The 18,149-nt window shown below is 43.4% G+C and overlaps 1 protein-coding gene across 1 annotated transcript in view; it reads left to right on the top strand.

Annotated features, from left to right (window-relative positions):
* The first annotated feature begins 3,058 nt into the window (after positions 1 to 3,058).
* Positions 3,059 to 18,149, top strand: part of LOC124620014 (orexin receptor type 2-like) — a 144,868-nt gene continuing 129,777 nt past the window's right edge. The window contains exons 1-2 of the mRNA XM_047146680.1: positions 3,059 to 3,065; positions 3,133 to 3,315. Of these exons, the coding sequence (XP_047002636.1) occupies positions 3,059 to 3,065; positions 3,133 to 3,315 (190 nt within the window). The remainder of the gene's footprint in view (positions 3,066 to 3,132; positions 3,316 to 18,149) is intronic.

Here is an 18,149-nt window from a genome sequence, read left to right as displayed (position 1 = left end):
GACACCGTCATCTGCAAACAACCTGAGGCGGCTGCTCATATTGTCTCCCAAATCGTTTATATAGATAAGGAACATCAAAGGTCCTATAACACTACCTTGGGGAAAGCCAGAAATCACTTCTGTTTTACTCTATGACTTTCTGTCAATTACTGCGACTGTGACCTCTCTGACAGGAAGTCACACATCCAGTCACATAACTGAGACGATATTCCATAAGCACGCAATTTTATTATAAGCCACTTGTGTGGTACAGTGTCAAAAGCCTTCTGGAAATCCATGAATCGATCTGAAATCCCTTTTCAATAGCACTCAACACTTCATGCGAATAAAGAGCTCATTGCGTTTCAAAAGAACGATTTTTTCTAAACCTATGTTGACTGTGTGTCAATAGAATGTTTTCTTCGACGTATGTTCCAGAATCCTGCTGCATATCGACGTTAATGATATGGGCCTGTAATTAAGTGGATTATTCCTACTACCTTTCTTGAATATTGGTGTGACCTGTACACTTTCCATTCTTTGGGTACGTATCTTTCAAAAATGGCTCTAAGCTCTATGGGACTAAACATCTGAGGTCATGAGTCCCCTATACTTAGAACTACTTAAACCTAACTAACCTAAGGACATCGCACACAGCCCTGCCCGAGGCAGGATTCGAACCTACGACCGTAGCAGGACCGCGGTTCGGGACTGAAGCGCCTAGAACCGCACGGTCACAGCGGCCGGCTACGGATCTTTCGTCGAGCGAACGATTGTATATGATTGTCAAGTGTGGAGCTAGCGCATCAGCATACTCGGAAAGGAACCTAATTGGTATACAGTCTGGACCAGAAGATTTTCATTTATTAAGTGATATAAGTTGCTTCACTACTCCGAGGATATTTTCTTCTACGTTACTCATGTTGGCAACTGTTCTTGATTCGAATTCTGGAATATTTACTTCGTCTTCTTTTGTGAAGGCATTGCGGAAGGCTGTGTTTAGTAACTCTGCTTTAGCAGCACTGTCTTCGATAGTATCTCCATTGCTATCGCTCAGAGAAGGCATTGATTGTTTCTTGCCGCTAACATTCTTCACATACGACCAGAATCTCTTTGGATTTTCTGCCAGGTTTCGAGACAAAGTTTCGTTGTGGAATCTGTTATAAGCATCTCGCATTGAAGCCCGCGCTAAATTTCGAGCCTCTGTAAAAGATCGCCAATCGTGGGGAGACGCAATCTTGGCAAGACGCAATGATACCTTCATTGTGCGATAACGTTGGTGATATTATTGATGACAGTGCCACTAAAGCAGAATTACTAAAGAGGACTTTCCGAAATTCCTTCGCAAAGTGAGACGAAATAAATATTCCAGAATCCTCACCAAGAGCAATTGCGAACATGAGTAACCTAGAAGTAGATATCCTTGGTTTAGTGAAGCAGCTTAAAACAAGAAAGGCAGGTTCCTGTCAGGGCATGCTGATACAATAGCTCCATACTTCGCGATCGTATACGATCGCTCGCTCGTAAAAAGATCGGTACCCAAAGACTGGAATGTTATGCAAGTCACACCAGTACCCATGAAAGGAAATAATAGTAATCCACTGAATTACCGGCCAATATCACTAACGTCAGTTTGCAGCAGGATTTTGGAAAATATATTTTGTTCTAACATTATAAATAACCGCAAAGAAAACGATTTATTGACAAACAGTCAACACAGACTCAGAAAACATCATTCTTGCCAAACGCAACTACCTCACTATTCTCACGGAGTAATGAGTGCTATCGAAAAGGATCCTCAAATTATTTCCGCATTTTTAGATTTCCAGAAGGCTTTTGACAATGTCTGTGACACGTGAATTCTAATCAAATTACGTGCGCATGCCGTATACCGTATAGTCTCAGCTGCGCAAATGGATTCGTGGTTTGCTGTTAGAAAAGTCACAGTTCGTAATAACAGACAGAAAGTCATCGGGTAAAACAAAAGTATTATCTGGCGTTCACAACGAAGCGTTATAGGTCCTCTGCTGTCGCTGGCCTACATAAACGATTTAGGAAACAATCTGACCTGCCCTCTTAGAGTGTCTGCAAATTATGTTGTCATTTACCGTCCTGTAAAGCCATCAGACGAACTGAAAAACTGAAAAACGAGATCTAGAACATATCTGTATCGTACAAAAAGTGGCAAAAGTGGCAATTGACTGTAAATAACGAAAAATGTAATGCCATTCACATCAGTACTAAAAAGAATCCTCTAAATTTTGGGTTACACAATAAAGCCCACAAATCTAAAGGCTGTAAACTCAACTAAATACTTAGGGATTACAATTACGAATAACTTAAATTGGAACGATTGCGGGGAAAGCAAACCAAAGACTGCGATTTATTGGCAGAAATGTAACAGGTCTACTAAAGACACTGCTTGCACTACTCTTGTCCGTCCTCTTCTGGAATATTGCTGTGCAGTGTGGCATTCACATCAGGCAGGATTGACGGAGGACTCGGAAAAGTTCAAAGAATGGCAGCGCGTTTCGTATTATGGCGAAATAAGGGAGGGACTGCTATGGATATGATATACGATTTGGGGTAGCAGTCATTAAAAGAAATACGTTTTCCGCTGCGGCAGGATCTTCTTATGAAATTTCAGTCACCAAATTCCTCCTCAGAGTGTGAAAATGTTTCGTTGGTGCCCATCTACATAGGGAGGAATGATCAGCATAATTAGAGAAATCAGAGCTCACATGGAAAGATTTAAGTGTTCGTTTCTGTAGCGAGTTGTTCCAGAGTGGAACGGTAGAGAAGTAACTTGAAAGTGGTTCGACGAACCTTCTGTAGGGCACTTAGTTGTGAATTTCAGAGTAATCATGTAGATGAAGTAGTACTGGAAAAATTCAGTAATTTAAAATAACCGGTATTCAAACTGTGCTATGGCTGCCATCAACATTTTCCTTACGCAGGGCTCATGAGTAAAAGATAAGAAGTTAGGGAATGTACATAGGCATACAGTCATTTTAGCTCGCTCAATATGCAAATGTGACAGGAAGAAAGTTGCTAATATTGGTACGATGTACGATCCGCCATGCAATGTGCAGCGATATTCAGGTAGATGTTTACGAAGACAGCGCCCACGGGCTGTGCCGCTTTGCATCACAGATCAGAGCGACGGCGGGTCCCTCTCTCTGTTGCAGACGGTGTCGGTGGCGGTATCGGTGCTGACGCTGACGTTCATCAGCATCGACCGCTGGTACGCCATCTGCTTCCCGCTGCGCTTCAACTCCACCACCAGCCGCGCCAAGACGGCCATCGGCATCATCTGGTTTGTGTCGCTCGCCTTCGGTAAGTGCTTCTGTGCCCGTCCATTGTATTGCATCTGCTCGTATTGAGATCGGCCTACACTGTTGGCATAAACTCGAGGATATCCTTTCTTTCAGGAGTGCTAGTTCTGCAAGGTTCGCAGGAGAGCTTCTGTAAAGTTTGGAAGGTAGGAGACGAGGTTCTGGCAGAAGTAAAGCTGTGAGTACCGGCCGTGAGTCGTGCTTCGGTAGCTCAGTTGGTAGAGCACTTGCTCGCGAAAGGCAAAGGTCCCGAGTTCGAGTCTCGGTCGGGCACACAGTTTTAATCTGCCAGGAAGTTTCATATCAGCGCACACTCCGCTGCAGAGTGAAAATCTCATTCTGGAAACTTGGTGTACTTTTTGTTTATAATTACCCAGAAAAAAATAAAAACACTACAGTATGCCCACCATCAGAGTTGCAACCATACTAATTCACAGAATATGAAACTGTTTAAACCAAACATTAATCGGTGGATTAATTTAGCAGTGTTTGGAAGATCTAATACAGATTGGCAACGTCATTAAAGCTTTCCGGTTCAACACTCACATCCTTGAGCATGTAGTCTAGCCTAATAAGTTTCTTAATGTGGCCATTTCCACATAAACTTTATAAATATTTCTTCCATAAACTTGAAAATAATCAGAATAAACAGATCTATCACGGAAATTATCATACACACGAAAGTAAAGCTGCAAAGAAAACGCTTTAAAGACCAAGCCTTTATATGGCAAGCCTTTAAAGAGCAATTGTGTATGGCAAACTCATTGCTTCAATTAATAGAGAAAATCAAGTCAATAGATGATAATCAGAACAAATCCAAAAAAAAACTCGCACCAAACTATCTCTAAAGCTAAAATCCAGCTGTCGACTGAGAAAACACATTGCCTTTTCTGATATTTGAATGACGCTCTATTAAAAATATTTTGAGACTGAAAAACTGTTGGAACTTTTTTAGCCTTCGGGCATAGATGACAGAAATACGTCAAGGCCGCACAACAGCGGACAGGACGATCTACATAACCTAACTTTTCGTTACTTACTGTTACACAAATCATTTCACAAAAAATTTGACCATTTTCTTATTCAATTTTTTTATTTATTTTCAAGTTTCGTTCAGAAAGCGTGATCTTTCTGACACTTCATTTGCTTTCCTGCTTTCAAAATTACTCGACTTTTGTACTTGATTTTAAGGAAGACGTTTTCGCAGTTAAATATCACACCAGTGCAACTTTTAATGCAAAAATTGCTATGACTTGAAAAGATGAATTTTTTGACACTTTATTTACATAGCTAGCAGCAGCTCCTCTTAAAATATTTAAATTTTCCCTCAAACCACTAATTACGTTTTCCATAACTAGCATGATTACTTTCAAGCAAAGAAACGTTTCTTTTTTTTTCTGGCTAGACCTCAGGCTGCTCAGTTTTATAGCATTTGTTCATTTCCCACTCTTAGTCTGAGTATGAAAATTAGCAAAAATCCGTTGCGTAATTTTCTCTTAAACCACTAGTTAATGTTTTCTCAATCACAGTGGTTGCCTTCAAGCAATTAATTATTTTTCAAAACTACACCTAATGCTGGTCAGTTTGATACCCCATTTGTCCATTTCCCCCTCGTCGCTTGGCTATGAAAATTGTGATAGAAGCCCATTATATAATTTATGGGGTATTGTGTACGACTTCCTGCACTATGGTAAGGGGAGATGTGTTACAGAGTGGTGCTGCAACTGTCGTTGTAGGAAAGCAACACAAGAGCAGAAATAATTAGCAAACAAGTTAACACCGGCCGCTGTGACCGAGCGGTTCAGTCCGAAACCACGCAGGTTCGAATCCTGCCTCAGGCATGGATGTTTGTGATGTCCTTAGGTTAGTTAGGTTTAGGGGGCTGATGACCTCAGATGTTATGGCCCATAGTGCTTAGAGCCATTTGAACCATTTCTGAACAAGTTAACACAACAAACAGAAGATTTACTTAACTTATATTTCTCCAAGCGAATGAAGACTAATTACAAATAACCCCAAGATCTAGAGTCCAGCTCATAGAATAGCAACTAGGATGAGGCTCGCTGTCCTAAGCATGAAGGAAGGTGTCATAGCGTAACGGCTTCAAGAACAAGAGGCGTGAGTGGCTGCCGACGGCCGTCCTATATTGTGGCGGCAGAGGGCGCTCATAGTAGGAAGCTGGAGGTGTGGCTCAGTGGGCGCACACCATTGGGTCCGCCAGATCCTGTGCAACAGCTGTCAGTGTCCGAGAGAAACTTGTCGTTCCATTACCAGATGAGAATGCTGATAGGAGGGGCGTGTGGTCAGCACACTGCTTTCCCAGTCGTTATGATGGTTTTCTTTGACCGGAGCCGCTACTATTCGGTCGAGCAGCTCCTCAATTGGCATCACGAGGCTGAGTGCACCCCGAAAAATGGCAACAGCGCATGACGGCCCAGATGGTCATCCATCCAAGTGCCGGCCACGCTCGACAGCGTTTAACTTCGGTGATCTGACGGCAAGGCCGGTGCCGTCGATACACATAGGGAACCTTGTTTTCTCTCCACTCAAACATTTGACCAAAAATCCAATCATCTCTCGCCCCCATTGCCTCTCCTGCTCATCCTTTATCTATTCCCTGATAGTTATTTGATCCACTTTCAACAATCAGCAGTCTCTATGCCCCCCAAGAGTGACACACCACTCCCCCAATGCATTAACATAATTTTACCAACTCTGAAGTATATGTGCCATCACACTACAATTCATACTGAAAAGCACACATTCAAGCAATACATGAACACAACCACATACACGTACATGTGCACACACACACACACACACACACACACACACACACACACACACACACACACACACACAAAGAACAGAAATGAATGTACTATAAGGTTCGCAACAATTGTACGAGGTGTTTGAGATAAGGAGCTTTTCTCTGTAGCTAACAAAATAATAAATAAATGGTATAATTATTTAAATTGTTAAACAGAAGAGTTGTTACTCTTTCTCCGGAGTTAATTTATATGTTTTTCAGAGCTACTACAACGAGTTATAATTTTTTAAGTAGAACGTAATTTTTTCTGTCAGTTAGCTAATGTACACTACTGGCCATTAAAATTGCTACACCAAGAAGAAATGCAGATGATAAGCGGGTATTCATTGGACAAATATACTATACTAGAACTGACATGTGATTACATTTTCACCTAATTTGGGTGCATAGATCCTGAGAAACCAGTATCCAGAACAACCACCTCTGGCCGTAATAACGGCCTTGATACGCCTGGGCATTGAGTCAAACAGAGCTTGGATGGCGTGTACAAGTACAGCTGCCCATGCAGCCTCAACACGATACCACAGTTCATCAAGAGTAGTGACTGGCGTATTGTGACGAGCCAGTTGCTCGGCCACCATTGACCAGACGTTTTCAATTGGTGAGACATCTGGAGAATGTGCTGGCCAGGGCAGCAGTCGAACGTTTTCTGTATCCAGAAAGGCCTGTACAGGACCTGCAACATGCGGTTGTCCATTATCCTGCTGAAATGGAAGGGTTTCGCAGGGATCGCATGAGGGGTAGAGCCACGGGTCGTAACACATCTGAAATATAACGTCCACTGTTCAAAGTGCCGTCACTGCGAACAAGAAGTGACCGAGACGTGTAACCAATGGCACCCCATACCATCACGCCGGGTGATACGCCAGTATGGCGATGCCGAATACACTCTTCCAATGTGCGTTCACCATGATGTCGAAAAACACGGATGCGACCATCACGATGTTGTAAACAGAACCTGGATTCATCCGAAAAAATGACGTTTTGCCGTTCAAGAACCCAGCTCGTCGCTGAGGACAGCATCGCAGGCGCTCCTGTCTGTGATGCAGCGCCAAGGGTAACCGCAGCCATGGTCTCCGAGCTGATAGTCCATGCTGCTGCAAACGTCGTCGAACTGTTCGTGCAGATGGTTGTCGTCTTGCAAACGTTACAGCCATCCGGATAAGATGCCTGTTATCTCGACTGCTAGTGATACGAGGCCGTTGGGATCCAGCACGGAGTTCCGTATTACCCTCCTGAACCCACCGAATCCCTATTCTGCTAATAGTCATTGGATCTCGACCAACGCGAGCAGCAATGTCGCGATACGATAAACCGCTTTACGATATGCTACAATCCGACCTTCATGAAAGTCGGAAACGTGTTGGTACACATTTCTCCTCCTTACACGAGGCATCACAACAACGTTTCACCAGGCAACGACGGTCAACTGCTGTTTGTGTATGACAAATTGGTTGGAAACTTTCCTCATGTCAGCACGTTGTAGGTGTCACCACCGGCGCCAGCCTTGTGTGAATGCTCTGAAAAGCTAATCATTTGCATATCACAGCATCTTCTTCCTGTTGGTTAAATTTTGCGTCTGTAGCAAGTGATCTTCGTGGTGTAGCAATTTTAATGGCCGGTAGTGCATTTAAACTAAATGAGATCAAAGCAAAATAAAATTTCTATCAATTTTAGTCAAGGACCTAGAAACGTTCAAAGGTTTATAGATGGATGCAACATGTTGGACGTAAAGTTGCTGGCGTCGTGGAGCGACAAGCACCCTTGACGCACTGTTTGAAGACATCTGGGGTTGTGGATTCGACGACATAAACACGATTCTTTAAGTACCAAATAAATCTTAGGCCACTGGTGTTAAATCGAATGGGAAGACTATGAGGATCATTCCTGAGGACACTGGCGTCGTAACTATATTCCAGCAAATTCATTGCTAGTTCTCAAAGCACGCCAAACTTGGAATGAGCCGGACAAACGTCGTGCTGTATCCACATACGGCCTCTAATATCTCCCAGAATGAGATTTTCACCTCACAGTTGAGTGTGTGCTGTTATTAAACTTCCTTGTTGATTAAAACTCGGGACCTTTGCTTTTCGCGGGCAAGTGACCAGCATTTCTTCCAGGACTGCTAGTCCTGCAAGTTTAGCATGAGAACTTCTATGTCGTTTGGAAGATAGGAGATGAAGTACTGACGGAAATTAAGCTGTGAGGACAGGTCCTGGTCGTGCTTGGGTTGCTCAGTCGGCAGCTGACTTGCCTGCGAAAGGCAAAGGTCCCCAGATCGAATCTCGGCCAGTCATACAGTTTTAATCTGTCAGCAAATTTCTTCTCTAGTATCTAGCAAGAAATTTTCATGCAGAGCACTTACACTGTCTATAATACACTTAGGTGACAAAAGTCATGGGATACGTCCTGATTTCGTGTCGAACGTCTTTTTTGCCCGGCGTACTGCAGCAACTCGACGTGGCATAGACTCAAAACGTCGTTGGAAGTCCCCTGCAGAAATTCTGAGCCTAGCTTCATCTATAGCCACCCATAATTGCGAAAGTATTACCGGTTCAGGATTTTGAGCACGAAATGCCCTCTCGACTATGTCCCGTAAATGTTCGATGGGATTCATGTTGGGCGATCTCGATGGCGAAATCATTCGCTCCAATCGTCCAGAATGTTTTTCAAATCAATCGCGAATAATTCTGGCCTTGTTACAAGATGTGTTGTTATCCAAAAATATTCCATCATTGTTTGGGTGCATTAAATCTATGAGTGGCTGCAAATAGTCTCCAAGTAGTCGAATATAACCATTTACAGTCAATGATCGGTCCAGTTGGACCAGAGGATCCAGGCCATTCCGTGTAAACACAGCCCACAGCATTACGGAGCGACTACCAGCTTGCTCAGTGCCTTGTTGACCACTTGGAAGCTTTGCTTCGTGGGGTCTGCGCCATATTCGAGCCCTACCATCAGCTCTTAGCAATGGAAACTGGGACTCATCTGACCAGGCCACGGTTTTATATTCGTCTAGGATCCGAACGCTACGGTCACAAGCGATGTCGTGCTGTTAGGAAAGGCACTCGCATCGGTCGTCTTCTGCCATAGCCCATTCACGCCAAATTTCGACGCACTGTCCTGAAGGATACGTTCGTCGTACGACCCACATTCAATTCTGTTGTTACTCCGTATTATGTTGCTTCTCTGATAGTCCTGACAACTCTATTCAATCGACCTTTCTCTCGGTCGTTAAGTGAAGGCCGTCGACCACTGTGCTATTCGAGGTGAGAGGTTATGCCTGAAATCTGGTATTCTCGGTGCTCTCTTGCCACTGTGGATCTCGGAATATTGAATTCCTTAACGGTTTCGAAGTGAAATGTCCTACGCGTCTAGCTCCAATCTCCATTCAACGTTCAAAGTCTGTTAATTCCCGTCGCAAACCTTTCCAGGTGAATTTTGTGATTACAAATGACAGCTCCGTCAATGCGCTACCCTACTAAACCTTGTCTACACGCTACTGCGGACATCTACAAACGTGCATATTGCTATCCCACGACTTTTGTCACCTCGTGGTAAGGGTTCGATGCATCTTACCTGTCAGAGTACATACAAAGCAGTGTGGATCGATGATTTCGTCTCCAAGGATTCCCCACCACACATGGACCAACTCGTTGGACGAGAGACGTGACGGACCCATGTAAGATTTTCTGTGGTCTAGTAATTTATTTTACGATGGTTCACTGCACCATGACTTACGGGCGTGGATTCATCAGATAACATGACACTTTGTAAGCCGTGCAGAGCGAAATTATTCACGGACCACTCGCAGAAAGCAACTCCGTGTTTGTTCCACGTCAGTGTCCCCCGGACCAGACTTACTTTGTTTGTGCATTCTGATCTGCAGTGTAGGTATAGTGTCTTCAGTCCAACAGTCGAACAGTGCATTGATGAAGATCGTCACTCATTGACACAATCAGTTTTATGTACAGCATGTGAGATCCACCCTTAAAAATTTTAACATTTCTAGCTCTTTAACTAAAATTGATAGAAATTGGATTTAAATACCATTTATTTAAAAACAGCGTTATCTACATGATAAAAAATAGAACTCATTGCAATAAAACTCTGCATAACATCTGAACAAACTATATTCGTATCTCTGGATAACGAGTAACGCTTCTTACGTTACTTGTCTAAAGAAATATTTGTTTGGCTTATTATTTTGTAAGTTACACAGAGACACTCATTATCTGAAGCACCCTGTGTTCACATAACAGACAAGAGGCACAAAGTGAACAAACAGTGTAAGGACAATTCTCTTAAGATAAACATGCTGTTCTTGCCAGATCAGTAGTGAAGTGTTTTGCAGAATTTAGCTAAAATCAAAAGATCTCGACGCGAATATATGGTGATTTTTCTGAACTGAAGTGGAAGTGCACCCTCAAACTTATGACCAGATGAGAGGAAACACAGATTTCAAAAGGACAAACGAGTAATTGCAACCTTTTATTCATGTAAAAATTATGATTTTAACACTTTCGAATCAATATCGAATGTATAAAAAAGACTGTATCGTTCCAGAAAAAAATACACTGAGGATGTTTTTAACATAATACTATATTGCAGAAAGAAAAGAGTGTTTGATGAACAATTTGCTAAACACCTCTGGCCTCGAAACAATGTTTTCTAAGCATAGCACTTTAATTGTGACATCAGTCAGCGGCTAATGATTTCCGGCGTATAAAGTCAAACATCACAACAGCCTCCTAACAGGAGGGCGGAAGATCAGCCGTAAAAGATTGGATCTTCCTCTGACGTAAGACATGGGAAACTCTCCTTAAGGTTGGGAGGATTACATTAATCAACGGCATGGCGATCGAGAAAGCAACTGAGATGATGATGCTCTCTAACATATCAAAGCAATCATTGTTAGTTGCCATTGGGTTCTCGAAGATGTGAACACTAAGTGGTGGGTGACCATCAGAAAAAGACTGAAAAACCAACAAAAGGGTAACATTTTACGCGTATTGGAGTAAAATGTCAAAACTCTGAATGTTGTAGAGGAGCTAGACAGTCTGAAAACGGAACTTAAAGTAGATGTAGTGACCATCAGTGAAGTGAAACGGGAAGAAGACAGATGTTTGATCTGATCAGTATGAGCAGTAGAATTCATTGTGAAGAGGAACTTAGCGCAGGAACTGAGTCACCGTTAATGGTTCTGTGACTGGGCTATTCTCATCAGAAATAAAGTTATACTTGGAAAAGGTAAAAAAACTCAGGAAAATACTAATTGTATTACCTCATCGTGAGGAAAAAGTTCCGAAATCAGATATTCGACCAAAAGGTGTATCTAGGAGCAAATATAGATCGCAGTTTAGTAATGATGAAGAGCTAGATGAAGTTTAAGCTAATTGTCAGGAAGAATCAACGTGGAAAAAAGAGGGCTACTAAAACAGTGAAGAGTGATGATGTACGTTTGACGTTCTCTGAGGCTCTAGATACTGCGATACTGAATACCACTCCAAGGAGCTCCGCTGATGAGGAATGGATATCTCTAAAAAGAGGAGTCACAGAATTTGGGCAGGTAAAGATAGTTACAAGGAATGTAACGGCGAAGAAACCTTGGGTAACAGAAGAAATACTTCAACCGGTCAAAGAAACGAGGAAGTACAAACATGGTCAGGGAAATTCAGATGTACGTCACGTAGAAATGAAATAAGTAGCAAGTGAAGGGAAGCAAATTCGAAATGACTGCAGGTACAATGTGAAGAAATCGATAAAGAAACGGTCGCCAGGACTGATTCAGTATATAGAAAAGTCAAAACAACGTTGGGGGAAATTAAAAGCAAGAGTGGCAACATTAAGAGTGCAAGGACAATTACACTGTTAAATGCAGAGGAGAAAGAGGATACGTGGAAAGCGTGCAGAAGAAATGGGAATCGATATGGAGGATATGGGGGACCCAGTATTAGAATCAGAGCTTAACAGACCTTTGGAAGACAGTGAAAAATAAGGCAGAAGGGAAAGGTAATATTCCTTCAGAATTTCTAAGATCATTAGGGGAAATGGAAACCAAATGACTATTCAGGTTCGTGTGTACAACCTACGAGGCTTGGGACATATCAGCAGACTATCGGGAAAACATCATCCACAGAATCTCGAAGATAGCAAAGGCACCGGCCAGAGTGGCTGAGCGGTTCTAGGCGCTTCAGTCCGGAACCGCGCGACCGCTACGGTCGCAGGTTCGAATCCTGCTTCGGGCATGGATGTGTATGATGTCCTTAGGTGAGCTAGGTTTAAGTAGTTCTAAGTTCTAGGGGACTGATGACCTCAGATGTTAAGTCCCATAGTGCTCAGAGCCATTTGAGCCATAGCAAAGGCAGATAGGTGCAAGAGCTATCGCACACTCAGCTTAATGGCTCATGCATTCAAGTTGCTTACAAGAATCTACATTGATCATTCGCAAATCACATTTAAGTGCGTGGAAGAGGGCTCATCGAATACAGAATAATGCAATTGAAAACTGAGGATGTGACAGATGACGGTCAGTTTGGTTTTGGAATTCGTGATAGCCACATCAAAACAATCAGTAGACTAACCATTAAAACAAGAAAAAGAAATAAAAATGTTGCGGAACACCCAGCATGCAAGATTTAATGATGACAATTGTATATGTAAAGTCTTTATCAGTAGTTATTGGTTTTTCTTACAAAGCTTACTGCAAATTATTAAAGAGCATTTTTACTGGACATATTTCACTTTTATTTATAAAGCATTTTCTGTGATCATTCTGTAAATATGGACGCAAAATATATGATTTGGTATTTGGTTAATTTTATCATTTGTGTGTTTTTTCTTTTCTGTTATGACTTTATGAATGTGGTAATTTTCTTGTAGGATAGGAAGGTGTTTTACGTTTTTTTATAATTAAATTTTCCATTTCTGCGTCTCCAATGGTAATTTTATATTGGTGTTGGTGTAAGTGTTCAGTGAAAGCTAAATGATTTGTCCTGTACTTTCAGGCTCTTACAAGCTCTTTATATCTTTGGTGACTTATTTTTATGTTTTGTTTTCTGAAAGTATTAGATATTATGGTATTATATGTGTGTACTTGTGGCTGTATGTCACTGTTTATTTTTTTCCTTTGTCACACTGTGTGTTCGTGTTCTTGTGCCTTGTATGTTTGTTTACGTGGAAGCCTGTCCTTCTGTCACTGAAAGTTGGGTGTTTGCTCTTTTCTCTTTGAATTTCTGTCCTTTGTTTAGCCTCGTTACCAAGTTTTCTTTGTATCTATTGTTTGTGGCTATTTGTCTGTGGTATTCATTTGTTTTGTTTATTAACTTTATGTAGTAAACTGATGCACAATAAGCACACTGTCCGGCACTGGATTAGATGGAGTGGATCCTGAATGTGATAGATGAACCAAGCAGTAAAACTGACCGGTTAAATGCAGCCATAAAATGTGTTCATGAAAAAGAAAATTTTACAAAAGAAAAGGAGCAAAACAGTTAAATTTCTTGGACAGAAGCATGACGATTCAAAACAACAAACACATATTCGACATGTATCGAAAACTCACAACAACAGACACAATAATAAACCAGACATCAAACCATACACACTTACACAAACAAGCAGGACTTAGATATATGCTGCACAAACTAAACACAGATCCATTACACACAGATGTCTACCAAAAATAAATGCATACGTAGTACAAATAGTCACAAACAATGAATACAAAGGAAACTTAATAACAAAGCTGAACAATGAAATCAGCAAATGCTCAGCTATCACCAACACAAGGACAGATTTCCACACAAACAAAGTAACAAGACACAAGAGCAAATACTGAGAGTGGTGAACACATGAAACTACACTACTACTCCTATTTGTATTTTGATGTTTTACAAAAGTGATATGAAGTGGAATAAACATCAAAGAAGCATGAAAACGAGGATATAAAAAGCCAAGAATGAATGTGCAACCAATTTGCTTTCAACCTTAACCTAAACCCACAATGAAGGAACAAGCAATGGTTTGCAAGATATGTAAACAAGAGGCAAAAATACCTTGAGTAAACTGTATGTCAATTTTGTCAGGTAATACTGTCTTAAACCTACAGATACCAACATCTATAGGCATACTATGTTCCCATATTTCCAGAATGACCACAAAAGATGATTTATAAATAAAAGCAAATTGTGTCTGGTGAAAAGTACTCTTATTATTTTCAGTAAGCTTAAGAGATACGATTAGAAGACCAATAACGAAGTGATCGAATTATAGTGCTAATGAAGAGCTTAGTGAAAGTGAAAGAAATTTACAAATTCTATTGAATGGAATGAACAGCTTAATGAGTACACAATATAGATTGAGAGTAAACAGAAGAAAGACGAACATAATCAGAAGTAGCAGAAACGAGAATATTGAGAAACTTAACATCAAAATAGGTGATCATGGAATGTACGAAGTCAAGGAATTCTGCTACCTTGGAAGCAAAATAACACATTACTTATGAAGGAAAGAGGACATAAAAAGCAGACAAGCACGGGCAAGGAGGTCTCTTGTAGGAAAAATAAATCTATTAACATTAAACATAGGCCTTATTTGAGGAAGAAATTCCTGAAAATATACATTTGGAGCACAGCGTTGTATGGTAGTGAATCATGGATTGTGAGTAAACTGGAACACGAGAGGATCGAAGCATTTGAGATGTGGTACAAACAGAAGAATTCAGAATGAGATTTTCACTCTGCAGCGGAGTGTGCGCTGATATGAAACTTTCCTGGCAGACTAAAACTCTGTTCCGGACCGAGACTCGAACTCGGGACCTTTGCCTTTCGCGGACAAGTGCTCTACTAACTGAGCTACCCAAGCACGACTCACGTCCCGTCCTCACAGTTTTACTTCTGCCAGTACCCCGTCTCCTACCTTCCAAACTTTACAGAAGCTCTACTGCGAACCTTGCAGAACTAGCACTCGTGAAAGAAAGGATATTGCGGAGACATGGCTTAGCCAGAGCCTGGGGGATGTTTCCAGAATGAGATTTTCACTCTGCAGTGGAGTATACGCTGATATGGAACTTCCTGGTAGATTAAAACTGTGTGCCGGACCGAGATTCGAAATCGGGACCTTTGCCTTTCGCGGGCAAGTGCTCTACTAACTGAGCTACCCAAGCACGACTCACGCCCCGTCCTCACAGTTTTACTTCTGCCAGTACGTCTCCTACCTCCCAAACTTTACAGAAGCTCTCCTGCGAACCATGCAGGACTAGCACTCCTGAAAGAAAGGTTGGTAAAGGTCCCGAGATCGCGACTCGGTCTGACACACATTTTTAATCTGCCAGGAAAGTTTCAAAACAGAATAATGTTGAAAATTAAGTGGACGTACAAGATAAGGAAAGAAGAGATTCCCTGCAGAATCGACGAAAAAAGGAACATATGGAAAACACTGAGAAGAAGGAGAGGATGATATGGCAAGTGCTACGATATGGAGGAATACCTTCCACAGCACTGGAGGGAGTTGTAGAGAGTAAAAACTGTAGGAGGGAAAAGAAGAAAGCAATGGTGCATTCGCATACACGACTGTGTTTGTATACGTAATGCCTTTACTTTTAAAAATAGCTAAACTATTGGGGAAAAAATCGCAGCACCAAGAGGTAGTCGTGCAACGTAAGCGAAAGATGGTAGGCGTCAATTCAAATTTTGCGCCAGTGAGTGGCGTAGCAGCGCGACAATGACGATGCAAACCAGGTCCACTTTAAATACACGGTGTCGTGAGCGTTAGTTACATTTGACATTTGACGTGGCGACTTGATATTAGTCAAGAATGCTTCTAAGTAGACAAAGACGCCAATATCAACACCTCCTCGAGTTTGAACGAGGACGTGTAATAGGGCTAAGATGAGCTGGGTGTTCCTTCTGCGATATTGTAGAAAGACTTGGCACGAATGCAGCCACTGTACATGACTGCTGACAGCGGTGTGACGAGAATGTGCGATAGCAAGATGATCGGGCTCCGGACGGCCACATGGCAATACGAGAGGGAAGACCATTGTGTTCGGCGTATGGCTCTGGCGCATCGGACTGCATCTGCAGCAGCACTCTGAACAGCTGTTGGCACCACAGTGACACAACGAACTGTTACAAATCAATTACTTCAAGGAGAGCCCGACGCCCTGTAGCGTGCTTTCTACTGACCCCAAACCACAGCCGTTTGCGACTTCAGTGGTGCCAAGCGAGAGCTCAATGGAGGTCGGGGTGGAGGTCTATTGTACACTCCTGGAAACTGAAATAAGAACACCGTGAATTCATTGTCCCAGGAAGGGGAAACTCTATTGACACATTCCTGGGGTCAGATACATCACATGATCACACTGACAGAACCACAGGCACATAGACACAGGCAACAGAGCATGCACAATGTCGGCACTAGTACAGTGTATATCCACCTTTCGCAGCAATGCACGCTGCTATTCTCCCATGGAGGCGATCGTAGAGATGCTGGATGTAGTCCTGTGGAACGGCTTGCCATGCCATTTCCACCTGGCGCCTCAGTTGGACCAGTGTTCGTGCTGGACGTGCAGACCGCGTGAGACGACGCTTCATCCACTCCCAAACATGCTCAATGGGGGATCTTGCTGGCCAGGGTAGTTGACTTACACCTTCTAGAGCACGTTGGGTGGCACGGGATATATGCGGACGTGCATTGTCCTGTTGGAACAGCAAGTTCCCTTGCCGGTCTAGGAATGGTAGAACGATGGGTTCGATGACGGTTTGGATGTACCGTGCACTATTCAGTGTCCCCTCGACGATCACCAGTGGTGTACGGCCAGTGTAGGAGATCGCTCCCCACACCATGATGCCGGGTGTTGGCCCTGTGTGCCTCGGTCGTATGCAGTCCTGATTGTGGCGCTCACCTGCACGGCGCCAAACACGCATACGACCATCATTGGCACCAAGGCAGAAGCGACTCTCATCGCTGAAGACGACACGTCTCCATTCGTCCCTCCATTCACGCCTGTCGCGACACCACTGGAGGCGGGCTGCACGATGTTGGGGCGTGAGCGGAAGACGGCCTAACGGTGTGCGGGACCGTAGCCCAGCTTCATGGAGACGGTTGCGAATGGTCCTCGCCGATACCCCAGGAGCAACAGTGTCCCTAATTTGCTGGGAAGTGGCGGTGCGGTCCCCTACGGCACTGCGTAGGATCCTACGGTCTTGGCGTGCATCCGTGCGTCGCTGCGGTCCGGTCCCAGGTCGACGGGCACGTGCACCGTCCGCCGACCACTGGCGACAACATCGATGTACTGTGGAGACCTCACGCCCCACGTGTTGAGCAATTCGGCGGTACATCCACCCGGCCTCCCGCATGCCCACTATACGCCCTCGCTCAAAGCCCGTCAACTGCACATACGGTTCACGTCCACGCTGTCGCGGCATGCTACCAGTGTTAAAGACTGCGATGGAGCTCCGTATGCCACGGCAAACTGGCTGACACTGACGGCGGCGGTGCACAAATGCCGCGCAGCTAGCGCCATTCGACGGCCAACACCGCGGTTCCTGGTGTGTCGGCTGTGCCGTGCGTGTGATCATTGCTTGTACAGCCCTCTCGCAGTGTCCGGAGCAAGTATGGTGGGTCTGACACACCGGTGTCAATGTGTTCTTTTTTCCATTTCCAGGAGTGTATTTCTGATGAAAGCTGGTTCTGCCCCGGTGCCAGTGTCGTGTGTTGGTTAGATGGAGGCCAGTTGAGGGCATGTAAGCAACCTGTCTAGGTGCTAGACACTCTGGACCTACACCTGGAGTTACGGCCTGTATAACAGCAGGAGCACTCTCATGTTTATCCTACGTACTCTGATTGCAAATTATACCTCAGTCTGGTGATTCGACCTATTCTGCTGTCATTCCTGAACTGCAGTCCCGGGGGTGTTCTGCAACACGATACCCCTGGCCCACACACCGCTGTTGTATCCCGACATGCTCTACAGAGTGTCTTGTTGCCTCGGCCTGCTCGAT

Source organism: Schistocerca americana, chromosome 6 (assembly GCF_021461395.2).
Source record: "Schistocerca americana isolate TAMUIC-IGC-003095 chromosome 6, iqSchAmer2.1, whole genome shotgun sequence".
In the NCBI taxonomy this organism is placed as follows: Eukaryota; Metazoa; Arthropoda; class Insecta; order Orthoptera; family Acrididae; genus Schistocerca; species Schistocerca americana.
Note: the sequence above shows the minus strand (reverse complement) of the source record. Positions and strands in the feature narration are given on the sequence as shown.